The sequence below is a fragment of the Lycium barbarum genome, chromosome 4 (genome assembly GCF_019175385.1).
Source record: "Lycium barbarum isolate Lr01 chromosome 4, ASM1917538v2, whole genome shotgun sequence".
Classification (NCBI taxonomy): domain Eukaryota; kingdom Viridiplantae; phylum Streptophyta; class Magnoliopsida; order Solanales; family Solanaceae; genus Lycium; species Lycium barbarum.
Window position 1 is genome coordinate 41,412,586 of NC_083340.1, and position 24,974 is coordinate 41,437,559.

General features: G+C 36.7%; 2 protein-coding genes across 3 annotated transcripts; one reads left to right on the forward strand and one right to left on the reverse strand.

Annotated features, from left to right (window-relative positions):
• Nucleotides 1-780: 780 nt before the first annotated feature.
• LOC132635935 (uncharacterized) lies at nucleotides 781-20,100 on the forward strand. Of its 2 annotated transcripts, XM_060352552.1 has the most exons (13): nucleotides 783-968; nucleotides 6,707-6,881; nucleotides 9,627-9,710; nucleotides 9,860-10,101; nucleotides 10,276-10,519; nucleotides 13,110-13,189; nucleotides 14,537-14,621; nucleotides 15,189-15,320; nucleotides 15,408-15,521; nucleotides 17,511-17,558; nucleotides 18,461-18,545; nucleotides 19,415-19,459; nucleotides 19,530-20,100. In XM_060352552.1, exons 1-13 carry the CDS (start codon nucleotides 838-840, stop codon nucleotides 19,619-19,621), a joined length of 1,557 nt encoding a protein of 518 aa, XP_060208535.1. In that variant the 5' UTR covers nucleotides 783-837; the 3' UTR covers nucleotides 19,622-20,100. The 2 variants fall into 2 exon arrangements, with proteins under 2 accessions (XP_060208536.1, XP_060208535.1); XM_060352553.1 differs by lacking the exon at nucleotides 17,511-17,558 and having other exon boundaries at nucleotides 781-968.
• A 922-nt stretch (nucleotides 20,101-21,022) lies between these two features.
• LOC132635936 (ran-binding protein 1 homolog c-like) lies at nucleotides 21,023-24,051 on the reverse strand. The gene is made up of 4 exons (XM_060352554.1): nucleotides 23,743-24,051; nucleotides 22,717-22,868; nucleotides 22,493-22,618; nucleotides 21,023-21,544 (listed from the first exon to the last, which is right to left on the reverse strand). Exons 1-4 carry the CDS (start codon nucleotides 23,925-23,927, stop codon nucleotides 21,321-21,323), a joined length of 687 nt encoding a protein of 228 aa, XP_060208537.1. The 5' UTR covers nucleotides 23,928-24,051; the 3' UTR covers nucleotides 21,023-21,320.
• Between the last annotated feature and the right edge of the window lie 923 nt (nucleotides 24,052-24,974).

The window sequence follows — 24,974 nt, forward strand, 5'->3', positions numbered from 1 at the left end:
AAAGTGCTTATAAAGTCCAAAATCAATAAAAAGTCATATGTTGGTCATCGTTAACTTGTGAATTTTCAGCTTATAAGCATTTTTAGTTTGATCAAATATATTACGTACTACTTTATCCTTATTTTTTAAAATTCTCAAAATATCTTTCCCAAAACAAAATTCCTAAGCGCCCCTTCACTCCTTCTCCGTCGTTCCTCATTTTCTTATATGGATATTTTTAAATTTAAAAAAAATTGTCAAAAAATTAAGAATATTTTAATCGTTATCACAAAAGAATAATTTCTCAACATTTTTTTTTTCAAACACATCAATTTGAGTAATTGTGTCAGCACTTCTAGCAACACATGTCACTGCAAGCGGTGGAGCCAGGAATTTATACAAGAGAATTCAAAAAAATTCTAATGTCACATTTGTAATATAACATATAACCAAAGCTTTTTATACCTCTTTACCACTATACTTGAATTTTTCTTCACGTCAAAGGAAGTCAATAGCTCACTTATAACCCAAAAAAATTACTTTTACTTTATTTGCACAGTATAATTTTCTGAGAAAGGGAGTTCGGTCAACTCCGTGACACTATTTAATTTTGTGACAAATTACTTTATTTATAAAATTAATTTCAACACTTAAAACTTATAATTTATTTACTATATTGCCAGTTGTCAAATGAAATGTTGTAGCCTAGACATATACCGCTGGTGAAGTGTCAGTGCTGATGAGGCAAACAACACATACACCCCAACCTAACTCTACTTTTCACTCTATATATATAGAGAGAGAGAGAGTAAAAGAGCTGTTTGGTTTGTAGAGAGAGAGAGAGAGAGAGGGAAAAACATGGAGGGAGGACAGTGTGAAGAGGAAGTGCTTGGTTCAAGCTTAACAATGGAGAAAGTTGCTGCTGCTAAGCAATTTATTGAGAATCACTACAAGACCCAAATGAAGACTATTCAACAACGCAAAGAAAGGTAACTTTTTTATTTCTTGTTTAATTTGATGGTCTTGCTTGTTTTATTTTCTTCAAAGATCTGTGCTTTTTATGTGTTCATAGCTGGAAGTAGATAAAAAGAGTTTTGTTGGATTCTTGATTTTTTCTTGTTTGGAATGATTTGACTTAATTTAAAAATTATACTAAGTTGGATCAGCTTTGTTGAACTAAGGGAGTATTTTTTGTGATAAATAGTTGGGGCATCATGACTATACTTTTCTGATTTTGTTGCATTTTCAGTATTGGAATTAAACTGCCCCAAATGGATATTGAAGATTCATAAAGCCGATACCAAACTAGTTTGAGATGGAGACATAGTTGTTGTTGTAGTACTATATCTGAATGTATCACTTGCCATATGATGGTCACCTTGTCGTGCTCTAGGATAAGTATGTGTTCCCTTACGTCATCGGAAAGCAGTGAAATCCGTGTTAAAGACCCTACTTTTTAAGATTGTTGTTTGTTGATGATCAAGCTTTTAAGGTTCAGATTGATTATTGTTTTATATGGTTAGACTACCACTTGCCAAAGTGGCTAAATCACAAAGGTCAGATTGGGAAGTCAGCTTAACAGATCAGGCTGGCCCCGTGGGTATGGGAGGTGTGTGATATGATCCATCCAAAACCTATTAATGTGTAAATCATATGTTAAGCCCAGTCATCAAAATGCTTTCATCAAGAACAGGCAGATTATAGATTACCGCTGCAACTTTAATAGCAAATGAGGTCCTGGACTGCAAGCAAAAAAGTAGGGAATCTGGTTTTGCTTCAAGCTTGGCATAGAGAAGGACTTTGACCAACTTAATTGGTCTTATCTTCTCTCAATTCTAAAGAAAATTGGCTTTAGTGAAAAGGTGGATAAACACTATTACTATAGTGAAGTACTCAATTTTGATTAATAGGGTCCTGTTGGCTTTTTCTCCCACAAAAAGGTTTCAGGCAGGGAGACTCCCTTCCCCTCTTTTCATTCTGGCAATGAAGGATCTTAGCAAAATGCTAGAGAAAGCCAAGCATTTACTGTAGATTGAAGGCTTCAAAATGGGCAACAATCTTGGCAATTCAGTTTCGGTATCACACTTGTTGTATGTAGATGATACACTAATTTTTTTGTGCAGAAAGGTTCAAAGTCATCCATATCAAGCTTACATTGCTCATCTTTGAAACTATGTCAGAGTTACACATCAACATGCGCAAAAGCATTACTCCCTCCGTCCTATTTTATATGAGGGTGTTTAATTGGGCACGAAGTTTAAGACATAAAGGAAGACTTTTGAAACTTGTGGTCTGAAACAAACCATAGAAATTTGTGTGGCTAGAAATCATTTCATTAATGGTAAAAAGGTAAATTTAGAGTTGAATTGTTACTAAAAAAGAAGCTGTCATTCTTTTTGGGAATGACTAAAAGGAAAGAGTGTCATATAATTTGGGACGGAGGGAGTACTTAACTAGTCAATGAAGCTCCTGATTTAGAGGAGTTAGCAGAAATTATGTGTACATTCCCCACAACTTATTTGTGGCTCACTCGGGGTGCTAGATTTAAATCCTCTAAGATTTGGAATGGTGTGATAGAGAAGTTTGACGAAAGGTTGGCTTCCTGGCAAAAGTAATATTTCTATTGGTGGAAAATTAACACTCATTAATAGCTTTTAGGCAGCATCCCCATTTATTTTATGTCTCTTCTCGTTATTCCAATCAAGGTATAAAAGCAACTTGATAGAATAAGAAGATCCTTTTTGTGGGAAGGTAACAGTCGGAATCATAAATTTCAAAGTGATCCAAAGTTATTCAACCGAACAAGGCGAGTTGGGTTAGAAGATCTAGCAGCCCACAACAAGTGTTGGTTTATGAAATTGTTGTGGAGATACAGTTTAAAGGAATCAGGTATCTCGGAAGTAGTCAAACTGTCAAATGCAAATATGGAGAGGAAAATAAGGTTATCAAAAAAAAAAAAAAAAGATATATATATATATATATATATATATATATATATATGGAGAGCAAAATCAATGCTGTGGTGTCCCTAATGGTACTGGTCTTTGGAAGTTCATTAGCAAACTTTAGGCTGAATTTTCCTTGAACACCTCTTTCAAAGTAAGTAATGGAACACACACTAAAATGGCTGGGCAACACTGCAATAAAAGATGAGTATCCAAGGTTCTTTCAGATAGCGAGTGATCCAAGCTCGACCATAGCATAAAACGGACAGGGCAACACATGGAACCTGATTTTAAGGAGAAATGCATCTGATTGGGAGATAAATAATCTATTGGACCCGCTAGCTAAACTGGAAAGATACATAGTTAACTCTCAGGATGTAGACAGATTAAAATAGGGAAGCTCAAATGATGATTCGTATTCAGTCAAGGCAAGGTATGCACGTCTATGCTCTAACAATGGGATGATTGATCATAGCCTTGCAAATTAATATGGAGAACAAAGTTGCCAACAAAAGTATTCTGCTTCATCTGGACAACCTTAAATAAAGCATGTTCCACACAAGGCAACCTTAGCAAAAGGAACATTCAGCTGGTTAATAGGTGATATATGTGTCAGATTATTTCAGGAAGTGTTAACCACCTACTCCTCCACTGTACTGTAGAGATCTCGAGCATGTTTTATTCTATATTTGGACTTAGTCGGGTTATGTCACTCAATATCAAGGATGCCAATGAGAGCTGGAGTTCATGGAAAGTTGATAGAGGTACCAAGAAAATCTGATTAATGGGACCTGCTAGTATTTTCTTGGTGTAGTATTTCGATAGAAAGAGACCGCATATATTTTAGTGGAATCTCAACTCCAAATCACTCCCTGAAAGCTAAATGCTTACTTTTTCTATTTAGCTAGTCCAACTTGACCCCTATAACTAACATTGACCATCTTATGGATTTTTTCAGTGCCTTAAAATTAGCTTATCTGTATTAGAGTTGACTCAATCTTTATTTTGTAACTTTTGGGCATCTTCTTGATGCCATCTCTGATATCTACTTCATAAAAAAGAATAATATGGTGAGCCCATATAAGTGTAACCTGTCCAATCCCTAAGTTTCCCTTCTAATAAAAAGTGTAACCTGTCCAATCCCCGAGTTTTGATGGGTTGGGTGGGGAATAAATTCATTGAAAGGTAAATTGGACTGCTTAGATGTCCTACATTTATTTCTGCTATTCTTTTTTGCCCTCAAGATCTGTTGGTAGCATTTGATGCCATCAATAAACTTCTTACTTCATCAAAAAAAAAAAAAAAAAAAAAATCTGTTGGTAGCACCCGTAGTATTGACTTCTTATGTATTCATAGCTGGAATTATGCGGCTTTGTGGCTTTCGTGATTCTTTCATATTTGGAAGGACTTAATTTAGTTACATTGAAATTGGATCCACTGCTTGAAAAAGGGATTATTTTTGCGGAAAATAGTCGGGGCATTTCGGTGGTGACTTGACACAGGGCTGATGATGCATGAGTTACGACTATACTATTTCAATTTGGCTACATTGTGAGTAGTGTAATGAAACAGATCCAGATGAAGAGGAATGAATATCGAGGATTCATAGCCGATCCAACTAGGACTGAGGGGCAATTGTTGCTGTTGTAGTATTATGCCTAAATGTATCACTTGACATCATGAACTCTTTAGTTAAGCGGCTTACTCTATGATGATCACATTTGTTATCCATTATAACCATTTGGGTTTGACGTGTTGGAAAGCAGTGAAATCCATATATTGAAAGCGCTACTTTTAAGCTGGTTGTTTGTGGATGATGAGAGTTTTAAAGGTTCAGATTGACTAGTTCATTTATGTGGTCAGGGGACCAGCTCGAAAATTAGCAAAATCATCAACAACAACAACAACAAGCCCAGTATAATCCTACTATGTGGGGTCTGGGGAGGGTAGAGTGTACGCAGACCTAACCCCCACCTTGAAAGGTAGGGCGGCTGTTTCCGAAAGACCCTCGGCTCAAGAGAGGAGAGAAAGAAAGACAAGACAAGACAAAAGGTTAGATATGATCAAGCGTATCGAAAACAATTTTGAAACAAGGAATAACAAAGCAAGAAAGTCATGGTAAAAGGAGAATTAACTGCTATAAATAACTATGAAAATGAAAACAATGAAGGTAAATAAGCCATTATGAACCAACAGATACTCGCAGAAACTCGCAGAAATCAAGAGACAAGAAACTATACAACAACATAACTACTCTCAAGGGAGGATAAACGCGACTACCTACTATCCTTCTACCCTAATATGAGTCCTCCATACCCTCCTATCTAAGGTCATGTCCTCCGTAAGCAAGAAATGCGTCATGTCCTGTCTAATCACTTCCCCCCAATACTTCTTCGGCCTACCTCTACCTCTTCTGAAGCCGTCACTGGCCAACCTCTCGCACCTCCGCACTGGGGCATTTTCATCTCTCCGCATCACATGCCCAAACCATCTCAGCCTCGCTTCCCGCATCTTGTCTTCCACTGAGGCTATTCCAACCTTGTCTCGGATGACTTCATTCCTAATCCTATCACTCCTAGTGTGCCCACACATCCATCGCAGCATTCTCATTTTCGCCACTTTCATCTTCTGAACATGAGATTTCTTGACTGGCCAACACTCCGCCCCATACAACATAGCTGGTCTGAAAATTAGCAAAATCGCAAATGCCAAATTGGGAGGCAATTGGAGAGACTAGACTGAGCAGTTTTGTGCCTTCTTGTCCCATGGGTATGGAAATTGTGCAATAAAATCCAGAAATTTGTTATATTGTAAATCATACAGTGAGGGCCTGTTAAGAGTAATTACAATTTTATATAACATGGAATGCAGTTTAATTTAATTTCCGAAGGATATAAAGGTGATCAACATTTTGTTTTGAGGTATCGTTCTTATATAGTACTCCCTCTGTCCCAATTGATGTGGCACCCTTTCCTTTTTAGTCTGTCCCAAAAAGAATGTCACCTTTCTATAATTAGAAACAATTTAACTTTAAAATTCCCTTTATACCTTAATGAAATGATTTATAGCCACACAAATGGACAAGGTTTATTTTAGACCACACATTTCAGTAGTCTTCCTTTCTTTCTTAAACTTTGTGTCAAGTCAAACGGTGCCACATAAATTGGGACGGAGGGAGTGGTATACACTAGGAGCACATACGAGATGCCTGTTACAAAAGACTGCGTGCATTTTGTAGAAAATCATGTTTCGTACAATGTTATTTGCTTTTGTTACATCTTGTATGCAAGGATTTTTCTCCATCACATTATTTCATCAGAAAAGAGAAACACATAGCAATTTAAATTTTAAGCAAAATATTAAAGTTGATCTTTCCCGAGTTCACTTGTGAATCTCAGACATTTCTTTGACTATACTTCACTAAGACTAGCATCTCAGTGTGCCCCTTACTCCCCCCTCTCCCTCTCCCACTAAAAAGGAGAGGGAGGAAGTAAAAGAAGCTTAGCATGCTATGTGTACTAGCATAATATCTGTTAATAATATGTTATAAATATACTCTCTCTCTATCTCTCATTTAGGATCTATAAGTATCATCTTTTTTATCAAGAGGATCTATAAGTATCACTATGAATGTTAATTTACTATATTTACGTAATCTTGATAATCCTTCCTATTTTAGAATGTGTAGATCACTATTTAAACCCCCAATTGCTTGAGAGTATAACCTAGGTTCACTTCTCTCAGTCTCGTCTCATATTTGTTACAATATTATTTAAAAATAGGCGTTGGGTTCTAGAAAGAAAGCTAGCATCTTCAGATGTGCCTAAAGAAGAGCAAATGCATCTAATCAAAGATCTAGAGCAAAAGGAGACAGAGTATATGAGACTGAAGAGGCACAAAATATGTGTGGATGATTTTGAACTTCTAACAATTATTGGCAGAGGAGCCTATGGTGAGGTGAGTATTATCCCTTTATAGTCTGAATTTTGTTTATTCAGGTTGCAAGTAAAGGACTTCCTTTCATAATTTTCTGTTTTCATTTCTACTGTATTTGCATTATATTCATACAAATGCTTGGATATAGAGAAACTGATAACAGAAAGTAGTAATCTATTCCTACCATCTGTATGACACTTAATATTTTGGTAAATTCCAAAAGGTTTGACATTTCTATTTATAAAATTGCAATTTCACAAATTGCAGAACTTCAAATTGTGCCTTTTGGTACATCAGTTTAAGAAAAGTTCAAATTCATTTAATGTTTTAACTTTTAATTTGATTTAGAATGGTTTCTCTATAAAACAAACTTTTCAGCCATTACAGTATTATTTCTCCACCACACTTGACACAATACAAAAGTCAATAATTATTTTAGATTCTGTATACTGTGAAATCTCGTCCAATAAAATTTATGGGGGAGTAGAAAGTTAACTATTTTGAGTGCTCACTTTAGACTCTTCTCTTGGTATGCAAATATTTGAAATGACACACAAATCTTGGGTACGAGGCGATCTGGACATTTTTGCTTTTTCCAATCCCTCCAACCAAATGACCCCAGAGGCTATGTGTTTGTCTCCTTATACTATGTTGGAGAATCCTCATCTCATGAGCTAAACTTTTGGGATTTAGGCCGAAGGTCCATTTTATGAGCGCCTACCATGTTAGATGTCAATAACAACATACAGACACAATCAGCCTAAAGTCTAACCTGAACAATGATTGCAGGAATTTCCAAAAATCAGAGTGATCTTTTTTAAAAGAAAAGTTGTTCTACCAAAACAGACTACATAACAATGAAGCTTTCAATGATTAAAGTTGCATTTCCTGTCCCAGAAAAAACTATCTTAGGGAAGAGTGGGACTATAATGGTTAGCACTGCTTTGGACCATGACTTCTTTTTTTGAGATTGGTAACATATGTGTGTGTCTGTGTAAAATCAACACTAACCTAGTGCAGCACCATAATTACAAAATGTGTGTGTCTGTGTAAAATCAACACTAACCTAGTGCAGCACCATAATTACAAAATAAGAGATGCCTGATGTGCAAAAAGGAATTTACAGGGATCCTATCAAGTCTATCAGGGAATCTGTCTCCTCTATTCTATTTTCTTTACACCAAAAATAGAACTAAATACAACTCTTGGGCTTCCGTGTTGAATTCTGCTTGCCTTAAAAAATTCTAGCATTTCTTTCTTTCCTAACTGACCCACCATATACAGGCAGGCACCATTATCCACCACTCCTTCTGTTTCACTACTCCTCCATTGGAATTTCAAGAGTTCAAAACCTCAGCAGTGGTAGCGGGCATCACCTATTTAAAACCAACCATACTAATGAAGAGCTGCCACAACTGGGCAGTTATAGGGCAGTGAAGGAATAAATGGTTGTTGGATTCCACTGCTGCACTACACAAATAACATCTAGAGCATAGCTGGACACCTCTTCTTCTGAGATTTCCTTGAGTCAAACAGGCTTGTCTTGCTACTAACCAAGTGAAACAAGCAACTCTGAAGGGGGCCCTAGCTTTCCAAATAGCCTTGCAAGGCCAGTTCCCTGTCTGCTGTCCAGTATTCAGCAGGGAGGAATAAGCTGAGCTAACTGAGAATTTCCCATTGCCACTTCTGCTCCAAATGAGCGAGACCTCTCTCTCCTGAAGTCCCTGGAAGGGCTCCAAAAAATTAAAAAGGTCAATCACTCTCTGCAGTTCCCAGCCATGCAGTAGTCTTCTGAACACTATAATTCCAACCTTGAGCTCCCCACACATCATCTAGCTATCTTCAGGGAAAGAAGCTATGTTGTAAAATTCAGGAAAGATGTCCTTTAGAGGACCATATCCCAACCACTTATCACCCCAAAATAGTGTCTTTCTACCATTACCTACCATAATAGAGGAATTACCATGAGTATAATCCCAGTAGCTTCTGATAGCTCTCCACACTCCAACACCATAAGGACAGTTGACAGGTTCTGGGCACCAATGACCTATCTGTCCATATTTATCATGGATGACTCTTCCCCATAGAGCATTGATCTCCTTGTTATACCTCCAGAGACACTTCATTAGAAGACTTTTGGTTTGAAACTTGAGGTTTTTGATACCCAGGCCTCCCCTCCTCTTGCTAGAGATAACATCATCCCAGTTGACTAGGTGAAAAGTTTTCTTGTCCCTATTTCTTGCCATAGAAAATTCCTTCTTAGCGCATCTATTCTTTTCTTCACCTTGCTGGGCGTAGAGAACAGAGACATTACATAAGTAGGTAGAGCATCAAGCACACTATTAATCAGAACCACTCTTCTTCCCAAAGATAAGTATGTAAGCCTCCTCTCACATCTTTCTATCACCCCATCCCAAATCTTTCAATGACTACACAAGAACAAAGCTTTCAATGATTGAAGTTGCACCTCATTTCCCATAATGAACCATCTATTTTATTTTAGGGACGAAGTGGGGACTATAATCACCTCTTGGGACCATGTGTATCTTCTTCTCTATCTGATCTGATATCTATTGTTAGCATTAATGCTCATTGTTGGCTTCCATGGTTGGAGTTGGAGTCAGTATTCAAATATCCTTGGATGAGAAAATCAAAATGACTATCTTCACCAATATCTTCCTCTTCTGTGTACATGGATTGTGCTATTGAACTTATCTTCTTACAGAACATTCCTGATTCTAATACGTGGATACATGTGCTCTGCAGGTAAGATTATGCAGGGAGAAGAAATCCGGCAACATTTATGCCATGAAGAAGTTAAAGAAATCTGAAATGCTCATCAGAGGACAGGTAAGAAGAGAAATGATGCCTCCATTATTTCTCTACTTAGGGGCGGGGTTTGTATCCTGTCTGCATGTCACATTTGCTTCTTCATAATGTTCGCAAATGTAATATATCCCCAAAATGCGTATTCACTGATGAAAAATTGATTTTCATAGGTGGAGCATGTGAGAGCTGAAAGAAATTTATTGGCAGAAGTGGCCAGCCATTGCATTGTAAAATTATACTACTCATTCCAAGATGCTGAATATCTTTACCTTGTCATGGAGTATCTTCCTGGCGGTGACATGATGACCCTGCTGATGAGAGAAGACACATTGTCTGAAAGTGTAGCTAAATTTTATATTGCTCAGAGTGTCCTAGCTATAGAATCCATTCACAAGCATCATTACATTCACAGGTTTGTTGCATCAACTTCTGATTTGTAAAAGTTATTGTTATGAGATGATAAAGACTTAAAGATAATTTATGCGCATAATAACTGAATGTGACTATGCAATAGCTTTCTTGAGGCATAGTTCTTTCAAAGTTGTGACTGTTTTGGTGTTCATATTTTCCATTTTTTTTTTTTCAGAGATATCAAACCTGACAACCTTCTTTTGGACAAAAACGGTCACATGAAGCTCTCTGATTTTGGTCTCTGTAAGCCTCTTGATTGTAGAACGTTATCCACATTAAAAGAAAATGAAGCTATGGATGATGAGAATATAAAGGACCCTATGGATATAGATAGCACCTTCCCGGATACCAATGATGGTAATACGTGGAAAAGCCCCCGCGAAAAACTTCATCATTGGCAGATAAACAGGAGGAAATTGGTATGCTATATTACTAATATATGCTTTTTCTTCTTTGTGTTGTGTGAGGATTCTATCACATTGTCATGACCCCAAAATCAGGCCTCGCGACATGGCACCCAACAAGCCACTACCCGCTAGGTGAGCCAATAATTCAACCCAAAGCACAGTAATAAGAAACATCTTAATAGGAATCCGTAACATAATAAAAAGGATATCTCAATATGGCGGAAGTCTAAAATAAGATAAAATATCCGAAATGGTAGCCCAGACCCGAAATACAACTGTAGGAGCATCTTAATAGACCAAATACATAAGTCTAGAGTACATAGCCTGAAAAGAGAAACTATATAAGATGAATAAAAGTTGTTCCACGAACCAACTGTGGGAGGCTCACCTCTACTGGAATCGCTCATCACCTTGAGGTCAGCATGCTCAACTGCACTAGTAGACGGATCTCTGCTCAGAGCAGTGAATGGATTTGGTGAGCCTAAGCCTAGTGAGATCATCGACTCGCTCCTCCGTCTTTACCCCTCGGAGAAAGTCTTCCAGAATAATTTGTGAAGGCAAAAACAACTATAAATAACAATACAGTAATGAAAACAAGTAAGGCAAGTAGCATGACAGGTACAAGTAAAACCAAATCCAATAAAAAGCCACGGGCCCTCATGGATTGGGACTACTAGACCTATAATCCAGCCATTGGGCCCTTGTGGATGCCTGTGAGATCCTTTAGACCTTAATCATACGGCCCTCATACTAGGATTCGGTAGACCTAAATTCATAGGCCGTCACGGATACTAGGGAGCCGCTAGACCTAACAGTCCAATATCGATATCAACTCAAGTATTGACATACAATAACAATACAAGAAATCACATCATCAGATAAATATCATGTGAAACCAAATCAATCAGTGCATGTAACAATTTAAAATACCCCTAGTATGATTTATATCAGTGCAACTCTAAGGTGTCATGCTTCATTTGTAGAAAAACAGTCCTAAGTCATGCTTCAAGTCTCGACAGTGTCGTGCCATAGTCATAAGACAGTATAACATATTGTAAGTAGCTCAAAATAGCATAAATGACCTAGCACGCGCTCGGCCCAAACCATACCAGGTATTTTCAAAGCAGTATTGCAAGTCTCGAGTCATGCTTTTGGAAAAGCATGCAATCCAGAAGTTAAACTCTCACTCAACTCAAAGCCGGTGAGATTCCCCACCTATGGCCCCGCCCTTCCCCGGACCCCACGCATAGCGGGAGCTTAGTGCAACGGCTGCCCTTTTTTTTTTTTTTTTTTTTTTTTTGTGGTTAGGTCAAATCCCTTACTTACCTCATTAGGAAACTAGGTCATATTTTCCCAAACTAGTTTTTGAATCTCATGGATTTAGGGTTAAAATTGCACCAAAATCAAGTACAAATATCATAGGGTGTTAGAGAATCAATACCTTAATAGTTAATGATTCAAGTCGAAATCTGCAGTTTGGATCAACCCCCATGAGCTCCCACCGTCTAATAATGGCAAGGTTTGCGTCTGAAACTCGTAACTGTTCAATATATACCATATTTGTTCTTTCATCGCGATTGAGACCCATCGCGCGCGATTGCGGAGTTCAACCTGATTTGACCATCGCGGTCATGGCCCACTTTAAGTGATCGCGAAGAGTATTTGACTAAAGAGTCGAACACTCTGCTAATGCTTTGCGAATGCGGTACTAGCTTTATGATCGAGATGTGTAGTCTCCTTGACTTTCGCGATTGTGGAGAACAAAATGTTCTTCTTGGCCGGTCAATGCCATGCCCTTCTTCACAATCGCGATCGTGACCCCTTGGTGAATTATTGTGGTGCACTCCAACAGCACGCTAGCTCTTATGTGGGTCCTATGGAAAGATAGGAATAGGAGAGGCTTTGATGGTGCAGAAAACAATTTTGTATATACACGGAATAACCTCTTATATCTAGCTTCCTTTTGGCACTGTTGGTGTACTTTGTAGAGAACCATATTTCGTGCAGGCTATCTGCTTGGTGGTGTACTTGTATATGGTAGATCTTTCACATAAATAAACTTAGTTACCTTATAGAAAATACATTGGACCAAAAAGTGAATAATTCAATATATCACATTAATTTGCAACAACAAAAACAATAACATATCTAGTATAATCCCACAAATGGGGTCCGGGAGGATGAGGTGTACGCAGACCTTCCCCCTACCTTTGTGGGGTAGAGGGGCTCTTTCTGACAGACCCCCGGCTCAAGAAAGTGGAACTTCCAGTTGAATAACATCCTTTGGCATATTTCAAAATCACCAGTTTCAAAAAAAGTAACATCCATTGGCATACTATTTGAATCTACTGTTTGTTATGCCCTTTAAAACCTGAAATAAATTTATTACTTTTGATTTGTGTAAAGATGCAATTTGTTTTGTTATAATTGAACAAGTTTATCTTGTCCCAAACACTTGCACTTATTTTTGCAATATGTCAATTACTCTGTCATATAATCTTAATATTTACTTTTGTAGACAATTTTAGTTCAGTGTTATTTAGCAAGCATTGAATTTTATATGTATGTGAAACTAATTTTTGCCTTCTTCATCATCTAAAAGGCATTTTCAACAGTTGGTACACCAGACTATATTGCTCCTGAGGTACTATTGAAGAAAGGATATGGAATGGAATGTGATTGGTTAGTGTACATTCCGAAATTAGAATTTAGCTTTTTTGCAATATATCACCAGGATATCTTGGATTCTCTGCTCATACATGTCTGCTATGCATGAATCTATGTGACAAATATCTAAATGTCTATAGCGAGACCCTGTTCAAGTTGGTATATAAATCTGAAAAGAGGACTTTGCTGATCGTTGAACTAATTGATGGATTTCTCTCTTGATTAGTTGGCTTTCTAACATATGTGGTGGCACCTTTTACTGTTAATGATAATTAAAAAAAAGTATTTTCCATGTTCTCTTTTATAAGGTACTCTTTTGTTTTTAGTCTGCTCTGAAAAGATTGACATATTTCTATACTCGGAAATTCTTTAGTTTTAACATTCAGATTTTATCCTAATCGACATAGCATGTTTAAGACCATTAGATTCTAAGGGTACTTTTGGCATGTCATGTTCAGCCTTGTGTTAAAAAAAAAATCTTTTCTTAAAACTCCTTGTCTATAATAAAATGCAGAGGCAGGAAAATTTGGCACCTCTATGTCCATCTTAACTAAGTTCAATCAATACCAATCAGCGGCAAACAAAGAAATATAGCAGCCAAAAAAAAAAAAAAAGAGCCCTACTGTATGAGGAATGGAATGGTCAAATAAATGGAATGGTCAAATAACCTCACTGATAACGGAAAAAAAAAGGAAAAGTAGATACCTATGGAGATTGAGAAAGCAGTTAAGGTAATCTGGGTTTTCTAGTTGGCTGCCTGCTTGTTTTGGGGAAGACAAAAGAGAAGTAGGGAGGAGCGAGGACATCAGTGTTAGCGGGTAGGATGCTGCATGAGGTAATGGGAATAGGAGTGGATGAGGGAGAAAAGAAAGATTTTGGAGAAGGTGGAAGGGGGCTAGAGAAAGTGTTCACTGTGGGAGGAGAGAGCATGTTAGCATGAAGGTATAAGGGAGTAAGAGCTTCTTGATTCTGGGACATGGAAAGAGTAAGGAAGAAAGGAGTAGGAAATATCAGTGAAGGGCTGCCGCTGCCTCCTTTTGACCAAAGTGTAAAACTGTCAATTAAGTGCTTAACCTACTCCCCCCCAACACACACAAACCTCTTTCAAGCCTTCACCATTCTGGGGATGATCAGAACAACCCATAGTGGAATGAGAGAAATTTGTCGTTTGGGATTTTGTGGAACTTCACTGATAGCCAGAGCATTTCCACAAACCTATGTTTTCATTAATTTGATGAGGACTGCAGGAAAATGCTTTTGTTTTCTAACCCACTGTATAATATCTACTTGTTACTCTAAAGAAAAATGAACCATGCTGTGCTTTATCTATTTCTCACCTTTTATCTACTATACTACATACAGGTGGTCCCTTGGTGCAATTATGTACGAAATGCTCATTGGTTATCCTCCATTCTACGCTGATGATCCAATAACTACTTGCAGAAAGGTAGCTTCTTTACTTTCTGTTTTCTTCAAATATGCTTTTTTGGTATGATAAGGATATCTACTGCTGCTGAGAGTACAGAAAGTGCCCTGATTCTTTCGCTGTTAAAATCAATAGAGAATGATAGAAAAGTTTGATGCTAAGAACCTGTTGCAAAATGCCCACATACAAAGAACTAGAATGCTTTGTATGTGATCTCGTCCGAGTAAGACCACCTTTCTTTGCTGATGCCTGAAAACTGGAAGACAACTTGGACAGCTGATGCCCGAGACCTTTCTTGCTGATGCTTAACCACTTACATTAGCCTGTCTTGTTTGGTCAATTGTGTTTAAGTTTGCTGCTACCTTTTGCACTATAAGTTTCAGCAGATGTATTGCATTCACAGTGATGTGCTTGCCAGTTCTAAAATCAAATGTTTACTATGAGAATGCGGAGAATTAGTGACACCCATCTCTGTATTAGACTAACTACAATGTACTAGTTTCCTTCTTGTTGAAGCTAACCTTCTTTTCAGGTTCTCCTGTTACGGCCAAATCTATCAGATTCTGACTCCATGTATGTGGTTGCCAGATAGTTCACTGGAGAAATCACCTAAGGTTTCCTGAAGATATCAAACTCTCACATGAGGCAAAGGATCTTATTTGCAGGTTACTATGTGATGTTGAACATAGACTGGGTACTGGAGGTTCAAACCAAATAAAGGTACTATTTGAATCATTTACATCTAATCAGTTTCACTGGAGCTTTCATGTTTCTTCTGTTAAATTTATTAAAAGTGGCTGGTATCAGGCTCACCCTTGGTTCAAGGATATTGTATGGGATAGGCTGTATGAAATGGAAGCAGCCTTCAAACCAGAAGTTAATGGAGAGCTGGACACCCAGAATTTTATGAAGTATGATGAGGTATTTCATGAAAGTGAATAACTTTTTTTTTTACTAGAGAAAGTCAACATGTGTCTTCTTTTCACTGTCTGCTTAGAATATTGGTGAACTGTGTGAATCACCACATGTGGGTTTGATTCTTTTTCTTGGGTCAAGTACGTAAAAATATTTCGTTGATGGGTGGTGGTGAAACTTGAATAAGGATCTCTGCTTCCTCCAAAACCATGTGAAGTTTGTGGACCTCCTCACCTAAGAGTTTTATTCCTTGGGCAAGTCACATAATAAGCATTCACACAATCTTTCAGAATGGCAGCCTGTTGAAGAACTATTCCTTCTCAAACAAATAACACAATTCCCACAATGGTTATTCTCGCATTCAACGTCATACAACAACAACAACCCAGTCAAATCCCAACAACGTGGGGTCTGGGGAGGGTAGAGTGTACGCAGACCTTACTCCTACCAAGGTAGGACGGCTGTTTCTCGCATTCAACATCATGTGTTCCTCAATTGTATCTGTTTCATTTTGAGTTGAATACATAAATCTTGGATGTTGTCGACGAGTTGCTGAAGTTCGAACTTGATAGCTATGGGCATGGAGTGAAATTAGGTTTAAAAGAAGACCAAGCAGTGGGGGAAATAATAAATGTGTTTTTTTGTGTGAGGGTTCCACTGACTAGTTTTCAGGTTTAGAAAAGAAATATGTGTGTGTGTGTGTGTGTGTGTGTGTGGAGATTCTGCAGAAATGGAGGAGTTAGGAAAGTGATAAGAGAGATTGATGCTAAAGAATTAGTCTTTGGTTCCAGAAAAACAGTTTTCCAGATATAGTTAAATACAAAAAATGTGTCAGAAGGAAAGGTCCTCTGCAACCCAGAATAATTCCCAGAATTAATCTCTCCTACTTTTAATTTCGTCATGTTTACAAAAACAGTAACATTACACATTCTACATATTAATCTTTTCTCAAAAACTAGTTGGTAGACTATATATATCTATCCGCCTCTACTTTTTTTAAACTTTCTTAATGGCCATTTTCTAAAAAGAGATTCATCTGATTACCACAGCTCTGTAGTTCAAATGTCAACAACTCGTCAACTAGCAGGAATATTGTTCACTCAACCCCAGTGTAAATGACAAGCACAGCTCAGGAGTGCACTGAGTTGTGTATGACGATAAACAAAGCATGGGATTTTTACTATTTTGTTTAAGTGAAATAATGTTCTTCAAGAAACTGTCATTGCAAAAACTTGGAATCATATCTACTGTTTGATTTGTATCCATATATAGCAACCTATAAAAAGGAACAAAGTGCCGTTTTCTCCGGGCTTTCTTCTTTTTTCTTCGGCCAAGCATGTACAAAATTTTGTTGATGGGTAACATTCAGACTCAACCCAGGATCTCTGTTTGCTTTTGTACAGTGTTGAAGTGTGTGAATCGCCCCATTGTTTAAGTTCAAATTATTAGAGGGGTTGCAATCTGTTACATGTCCCCTAATGACCATTTTGAAAAGAGTTATCTCTCTTCCTTTCTCTTTTCACAGATAAAGTTAGACAAGAAACTGGTAGAGTTTATTACAATGCAACTTGAATCCTTCCTAGTTATCTCACTTTCTAAAAGCAGTTGCTTTCTATTACTCCATGAGTAGCGTATTCGTTTAAACTAGATAATTTTATGTTTAGATCCTTATCCTTACTGCTACACTCGTATTGGGTAAGTCAAGCTTTCTCCTTAATCTCTGTTTCTAGTCAAACTTAGTCACACACAGTATTGTGCACGGTCTTTAGCTGGCATCTTTTAAAGACAATTCATGCTGAGGGATTTGGATTGTAATTTTCAAACTATCAGTCCTCACTTTTTCGTTTACCTATTCGCAAGAATATGCTTGATTCACATGTTAGCCTTCTGAATCCAGATTTCGTGGATTTATATTCTGTTACCTATGTCATTCTAGTTCAAATGTAGGCTGTTTCTCTTTGTAACTCTGTTCTTGCCTTCTGGACTTCTTCATAGATGGATACTCCAACATCAGCAAGATCTGGTTCAGGACCTTCTCGGAAGGTTTGTAACCACTGTTCTTTCTGTATGTATTTCAGTACCTTTTTAATATGGTAGTATTTATGGCCAATAAACTGATAAAGTATGTGCATCCTTAAAACCGCAACTTGCCTGAAATTCTGCAGCAATAAGCAAAAGAGGGAAGCTTAGAAGGGTTTACTCAGAACATATTGTGGAACCGTGTTTTGGTTTCATGTCAATCTGTTTTCATCCACTCTTATCCAAAATATATCTGCAAACTGCATTGGATATTGCAAATCAATAGCTCTCGAAATATGTATATATACTGCAGAGGCCTGTAGATTTTTGATATATCTTCTATATCTCTGTTCTTTTTTAGTAATAGATGTATAGCCTTAGACACCACATAATTGCATACGGACACACATGTGTATAACATGCTTTATGTATCGTCAGTAAAGTAGATCTTTTACTTTAATCAAGTACTTTATTGTCGATATCTTTTACTACCAAAAATAAAAAAAGTAAAGTTGATCTTTTACTTCAATCTTCTTTTGTTTCTTGTACATCTCAGCTTGCATTGGTCTTCCTAAAATTTGTGACATTTTGCATTCAGAAAATATGTCCATTCCTTCTTTTGAGCCGAGGGTCTATCGGAAACAGCCTCTCTACCCCATAAAGGTAGAGGTAAGGTCTGCGTACATCCTATCCTCCCCAGACCCCACTTGTGGGATTATAATGGGTATGTTGTTGTTGTAAAATATGTCCATTCCCTGGGATGTGTGTCCTTACACGATCCCATCCTGGTATTCTTGTACCTAACCTATAAGAAGATTATCCATATTTCAAGTGAAATATTTTATGTAAAATAAGATCCTACTGATAAGTATTTGCAACCTCAGAATTCTAAGTTAGTTATCTGACCTCGGGTTTCATGTATACAGATGTCATTAACTCCCAAAGATCTAAGTTTTGTGGGCTATACGTACAAAAACTTTGACGCTGTCAAGGCACTACGCAACTCTTCTGGTAAGTCATTTGTTCCCATCCCGGGGCCTTCTACTAGTGTGTAATTATAATTTAGTTAGACATTTGTGCATGCTTGATCTTTCATAAAAGTGGACCTCTGACGCCTATCTAGAACCTCCCTGGAACTACTGTTACTGGACATTCCAAAGAAGCACTGCAGGTTTCCCCCTATCTCTGGTGGGAATCTCTGCAAGTTCTTATCTCAAAAATAAAACCACTTCAGAGTTCATAGATTGATTTTAGTAATACTTAATATTGTTATTGTTACTATTCATGATGTTAGTGGTGGGTGGTGTTTTAAAGCTATTTGTTTGTTTATCTGGCTTCTAGTCTTGAGTATGGACGTTTCGTTACGATTACTTAGCTTCCTTTGCCAAGCTCTCTGATATGCTTAGGATGCATTTTCTCAATTTCACATGGTTTTTGTATATTTTGCAGAAAATGGAGAGGATGGTTGTGAATTGATCATCTTAAATTTCTTTTTCGATAGTTCTTGGCCTGGCTCTCTACAGATCCGGTTCAAACAATAATAAACTAGTGATGCTTACCTACAAGAAGTTTTATGGAAATTATAACTAAATAGAAACCAGAGTGAATGTTTAAAATATTTCAGAAGGCAAATCCCCAAGCATTAGACTATGTACCTTCTTGTTCAACATCAAATGGCACTTTATCCAAAATAAGAAACAAATAGAACTTCAAAAGACAGCATGGCTAACTTCTGCTATTTTGAACCTTATCTTTGCCCTGAACTAACGAGTAGTATCTGTTGTGTTTCTATTTGATTTATGTAATGGAAAATGTTTGTTGTATCCTTGTCTACTTATAAGTTCGGAGAGTGATTTCATTCTTCATTCATTTTCCCCCAGATCCTACAAGGGACACATCACCTAGGCGCATTGATTCCATATTCAGTAAGTGTTGTGACCTTGAGTATTGTTAAATATCGAACTTTTTTTCTCCTAGTCTAATCAATATCTGCAGGTAATTCTAAGGACTATCCTTCAACAAATGCAACAGCTGGAGAAATAGATACAGAGATGATAACGTCAACCGGTTATGCAATATCTCCATGATATCACTGGCTTTATATTGAAAAAATAACTACCTAAGGGGTGGTAGCATACACCTGTTATATTTGAAATTCAGGTTGCTCACCTCTTCATCAGCATTCAAAGTGGTTCTCTCTGCATTTCGCGGCATCATCATATAAGTGTACAGTAGTGCTTGAGAAACTTGATTGATTTGTAGGACATGGAAAATTGTTGTAGGGAATGTTTGTGCAATAGAAACTTAGGCTGCTTGATATCATCCATTGCCCAGGTTGGCAATCAAATGCTTTCTCTTGTGGCAATTTCTGGTCGGATAAAATTTAACTAATGGGAAATATGGCTTTGGGGACCAATTATACTGTGGTTTTTATGGGCAAAACTTTGTTCGTCTGCCTGTGAGCTTTCTACTATTGTATTTTCAAGCTGTTTCATGTATAGCAGAGCAGAAAATATTGCTACCCTGTTGTATCTTCTCTTTTGGTTATGCCTTCTCATTTTCTCGAGACGCTTTTCAGTTACTGTGGTGGACCAGGATATGTTAAGACCTTTTGACTATAAATAAATGATATATTAGACAAAAGCGTTGAGACATGGCAAAACAGATTCCTCTAGAAAGAATAGAGCATTGACAAAGTCCTAAACCCTGTTATTGCATTAAAAGGGTAGATTCTGTTATCCTTTTTTATTTATATCCGTTTTTCCATTTATCAAGTTCGAAATATTTGGAGAACAAATTGGCGTATTGTTTCAACTTCAAAGTTGAACTACAGAATGTGAAGCTTAAAAATCAGGTTTTAGGAGCTTTTCAAGTTAATACTATCTTGTATTTTCATATCTAGCTGTAATCGAAAAACAGCCGCTAATGAGCAAGAGAATAACTCAACTTTCGTTTTCAAATACTATTTCTAATTTAACAAATGCTACGTTTTTTAAAATATCTACTAACTCAATGTCCAAACGCCTACACAATAGGATCAGCTATTCAAGTACTCGACAACCCTATTCAACAGAGATTTAGGAAAATAGAAAAGTCGCCCTCTTTGCGTTTGCGAGAATTCAAGCTCTTATCCCTATTTTCACCCACTTTATCCACTGATAAGGCACACCTTTGGGTACTAACATACTGTCCTAACCAAGATTCTCACATTTTAAATTAAGATTTTCTATTAGCTCTTTGAGAGTCGATTAGTCTCTTGAACCTTTGGTTGGAAACTACAGAAATAAAAGGAATATGATCGTAAAGTCAAGAATGTGAAAGAACAGATTCTTGCTGAAAGTCGAGAATCTACTACAACAGAGCTTACAGAGGCCAATTTTTTTTAAAAAAACACCAATTCAACTTTCACCTCTCCTGTTAAAAAACCCAAACAAGAGAGTTACCAGTCCCTTACCCACTTTCCAAACAAAGAAGAAATCACACAAAAATAATCCTAGCAACAGCACTAAGGTATTAACTTATGCAATCCCTTACACTGGGTGTACACCTGTGAACCAAAATTTGCAAACTCACAATAAATAAGTACAAGAAGACACCAAAGACCATAAAACATGAAGCTGCACTCGACTCAAGACCCAAATAAAAATCCAAACCATCCCAACAACCAACAAATAAGACCACACGAGACACATTGCTTATATCTATCATATCTATAGGATCAGACAGAAACAATGAATGCTATAAACCTTTCAGAAAATAGAACTCTGACCAACAAATACAAACGTTTTAATTCTTCTCATCAGCTTTTTCTTCCTTCTTATCATCCTTTTCCTCTGTAGGTGCAGGGGCCTCGGCCTCTTTGTCTTCAGACTTGTCATTTTTGTCTTTGCTTTCGACACTAAGCTTTTCAATAAGTTCTGTAGCAGCAGCACCAGCTTCTTCACTTTCTCCGGATTTCGTCTGTTGAGATTCAGCGATTTCTTCAACCTTTTCTTTGAAAGCTTTGCAATCTATCAGGCAAGATAAAAACAAAGTTAAAATCTAGTTTTGAAACACATAGAGGTAATGTTAATTTTTTTTGACGCTGCATAAAGGTAATGTTAATGAATGTATTCAAGGAGGTTCTGAGCCATTAATCAGTAATCACACTGTAAAATGAAACTAAGAAATTGCTATTTACAAGTAAAAAATATCAAGGAAATCATTTCTGATACCTAATACATCAACCTCAAAATGAAAGATTGGTGACTATCAAATATAAAATGAAATTAAGAAATTGCTATTTACAAGTAAAGAATATCAAGGAAATCATTTCTGATACCCAATATATCAACCTCAAAATGAAAGATTGGTGAATATCAAATATTGCACGACATAATCCACTGTCCAAGAGATTTCAGGCCGTCTCCAGGAAAATTAGCTAGACAACTCCTGAAGAAGCACTAGCAAGAGTACAATTCATGGATGTATGAGGTGTGTGCCACATTAAATAGGTTAATTACCATAATTCAACAAATCATAATCAATAAGCCAAACCAGCATTGAATACCAATTACAAACGCCATTGTTTAGTATGATTGGACTTGGCAATATGTATCCTCTATATCCATTCCATTCTGGTTCAAACCATGTTAATTCAATACTAAATAATGTTATTTCAATAAACTTAGGGCACTCTAAACTACTCTAATCTCAACACCGACAAACGAGATCATATGTGATTTAACTGGTGATCCAATCGGTTGATGTCATGAACTTATTTAACTTTTCATCTAGCACTTGATAAATCACCTCTTGATTGAAAATAGAAGATTTCAAATAGCATACGGAAATCCTATCCAAATGACTTTCATGTGATAAGTAGACATCAAATACAAAGAAGAGAAACTACCCGAAAAGCATCTCTCGATTAAAACCACAACAATAACATCCAAAAGATGCATAAACAGAGTACTCACTCTCAATTGAAGCAAAACGGATGCAAAAAGTCTCCTCTTTTACTTCCCCATCAGCAAAATCAGCAGCATGCCACACACAAGACTTCTCATTCCCAGCATGTTCTTGAACCGACATAGTAGGAAGGACTACACAAAAGATATTTTATCAAACAACAGTTCACAATAAAGACAACCACATACACATAACCAAAACATAGGAAAAAAAAAAAAGGAAGGACTCTCACCCAAGTGGTTGGCACAGATTTTGAGTGTCTTGGATTGTCTCATGACAAGCCTAACCTTTCCAGTTTCCTTGTGCTTGAGAAGCTTCACAGTCCCAACACCTCTCTCTTTCCATTGACTCCCTTCCTTATCAAATCGGTATAACTTTGACTTCCTACAAAAAACCACATCATGATTACAACCACAAACAATCAACATTCCCTCTTTTTGCTTGCCAAAAGGATTCTTTCGCCAATTTTTTTATGTATAACTACATTCCTCCCTAATAAAAATTGTGGGGTTTGGAAGAATAAACTCGATCTCATTTTCCTCGAACTTTTGGAATAAGATTTACATATTAAAAAAGGACATAAAAGGGAGTACATAATTATGTTTTACACTTAAAAATATCTGAAATCATAATGTAAGTGATAATTCATATAGCCGACCTCAGCAACAACAAACAGAGTAGTTGTTTGTAATAAAAAAGTTTGACTCTTCAAATAGGAATAGCACAATCAGATGGAGTCAAAGGAGAGATATACACAATTAGTAACATTTTTGCATATAGCTATCAAATATCTAAATTATGTTTTAAAAAACAAACCATTTAGTATTGAAAGGGTCTATTAAGATCGAAATGTACGACGTCTTTATGGATTTTACCAATGACGAGGACTTCAATACGATATGCTTCAAATAGAATAGGAACCATAGCCAGACACACTAACTAGTTTGTAATTGTGACATAGCTGATAGATTGACTGACTACATTGATCATCCTAAAATAAGAATTACTAATAGTTTTCCATAAATCTACAAATTATTCCAAGATATTCGGCTACATACCATTAAATTGTGAAATATATATCAAATAAACATCAGAGTTTAACGGAAGGAAATGTTTACTAACAGATGAAGATTACAACTTATGGATGTCAAATGCAGTCTCGAAGAAATTAAAGTTTCGTGGGGAAATCAAGATTACAACATAAATGTCTAGTGTTAGGTGGAGAAATCAAGAATAGGGTCTAAGGGGGTTTACTAACAGATCAAGAAGAACATCTTCATTTTCTTCACCAGTGGATACAGCAACTGGTGTTAGATTAACAATTGGAGCAACTTGTGCACCAGTGTCTTCATCATCAGCAGCACTTGTGTTTTCTTCTTCTTCTACTTTCTTCTCCAATTTAGGCTCAGCCTCTGCAGTAGTAGTAGTAGTGCTGCTTGCCATTACTTGAGATGATTTTTGGTTGTGTTGTGGAGAGAGATATACGGCTAGGGTTAATGTGTATTGGAGAAAGTAGGGTTTTAGATAGTGCGTGTGGTGGATGGCAGGACTTGCCTTTCTCTTTTTTTTTTTCTTTTTTTTCCTTTTTAGTTGAATTTTGTAGTGTTAGCCCTCTAACTTAAATTAAACTATGCATCTTGGCCCCCTCTTCTACCTTTAATTTTGATTTTGACTCTTTCTTTTTTTGGTTCTTTTGTAATTAAAGTATATTTTTCTTTTGCCTTTAATATCTAGTCGATCTGGCAAACATGATTTGTTCAACAATAACAACATACTGGGTGTAATTTTACTAGTGGATCTGAAGAGGGAAGGATGTACGTGAACCTTACTCTTGTCTTTGTGGGGTAGAGAGGTTATTTTCGAAAGACTCTCGGTTCGAAAGAAGAGAAAGAAGAGGGAAAGAAAAGAAAAGTAAACGAAAGGATAGAAAAAGAATTTGAAGCACATACAAATATGTGTATATATATATATATATATACAGACAATAATGCACATTGAAGAGTAAGAAACTACGCGATTACTATCAAAATTATTAATAAGGGGATGTAGTGAGAAGGCTAGCCCCTTGCCTCTGCCACCTAAAGTGTGACACCATTCAGCAAACTTACTAACCTTCTAGCCCAATCCTCGACCTTCATATTTTTCTATCTTGAGTCATGTTCTTAGTAAGTTGAAGTTATATCATGTCCTGTCAAATATCAATATTTTATATTGTAGAAAAATAAGAATTTATTTTTTATTTCTAGATTACTGCTTTAATGTAGTATATATAGGGTAGCTTAGACAAATAATCTTATGATTACAAGTGTTAAATATTTCTTTTGATTTCATTTTATGCGTCTTAGTTTACACAAAATTTCAAAATATATGTTAAAAAACTAAATCTTATTGTTTTATATATATTATACAAAACTACCTTTTAATCATGTGATTAAAATATCACACTATATTCCTATAAGGGAGTGTTATTAAAGATAATATAGGGGAAGT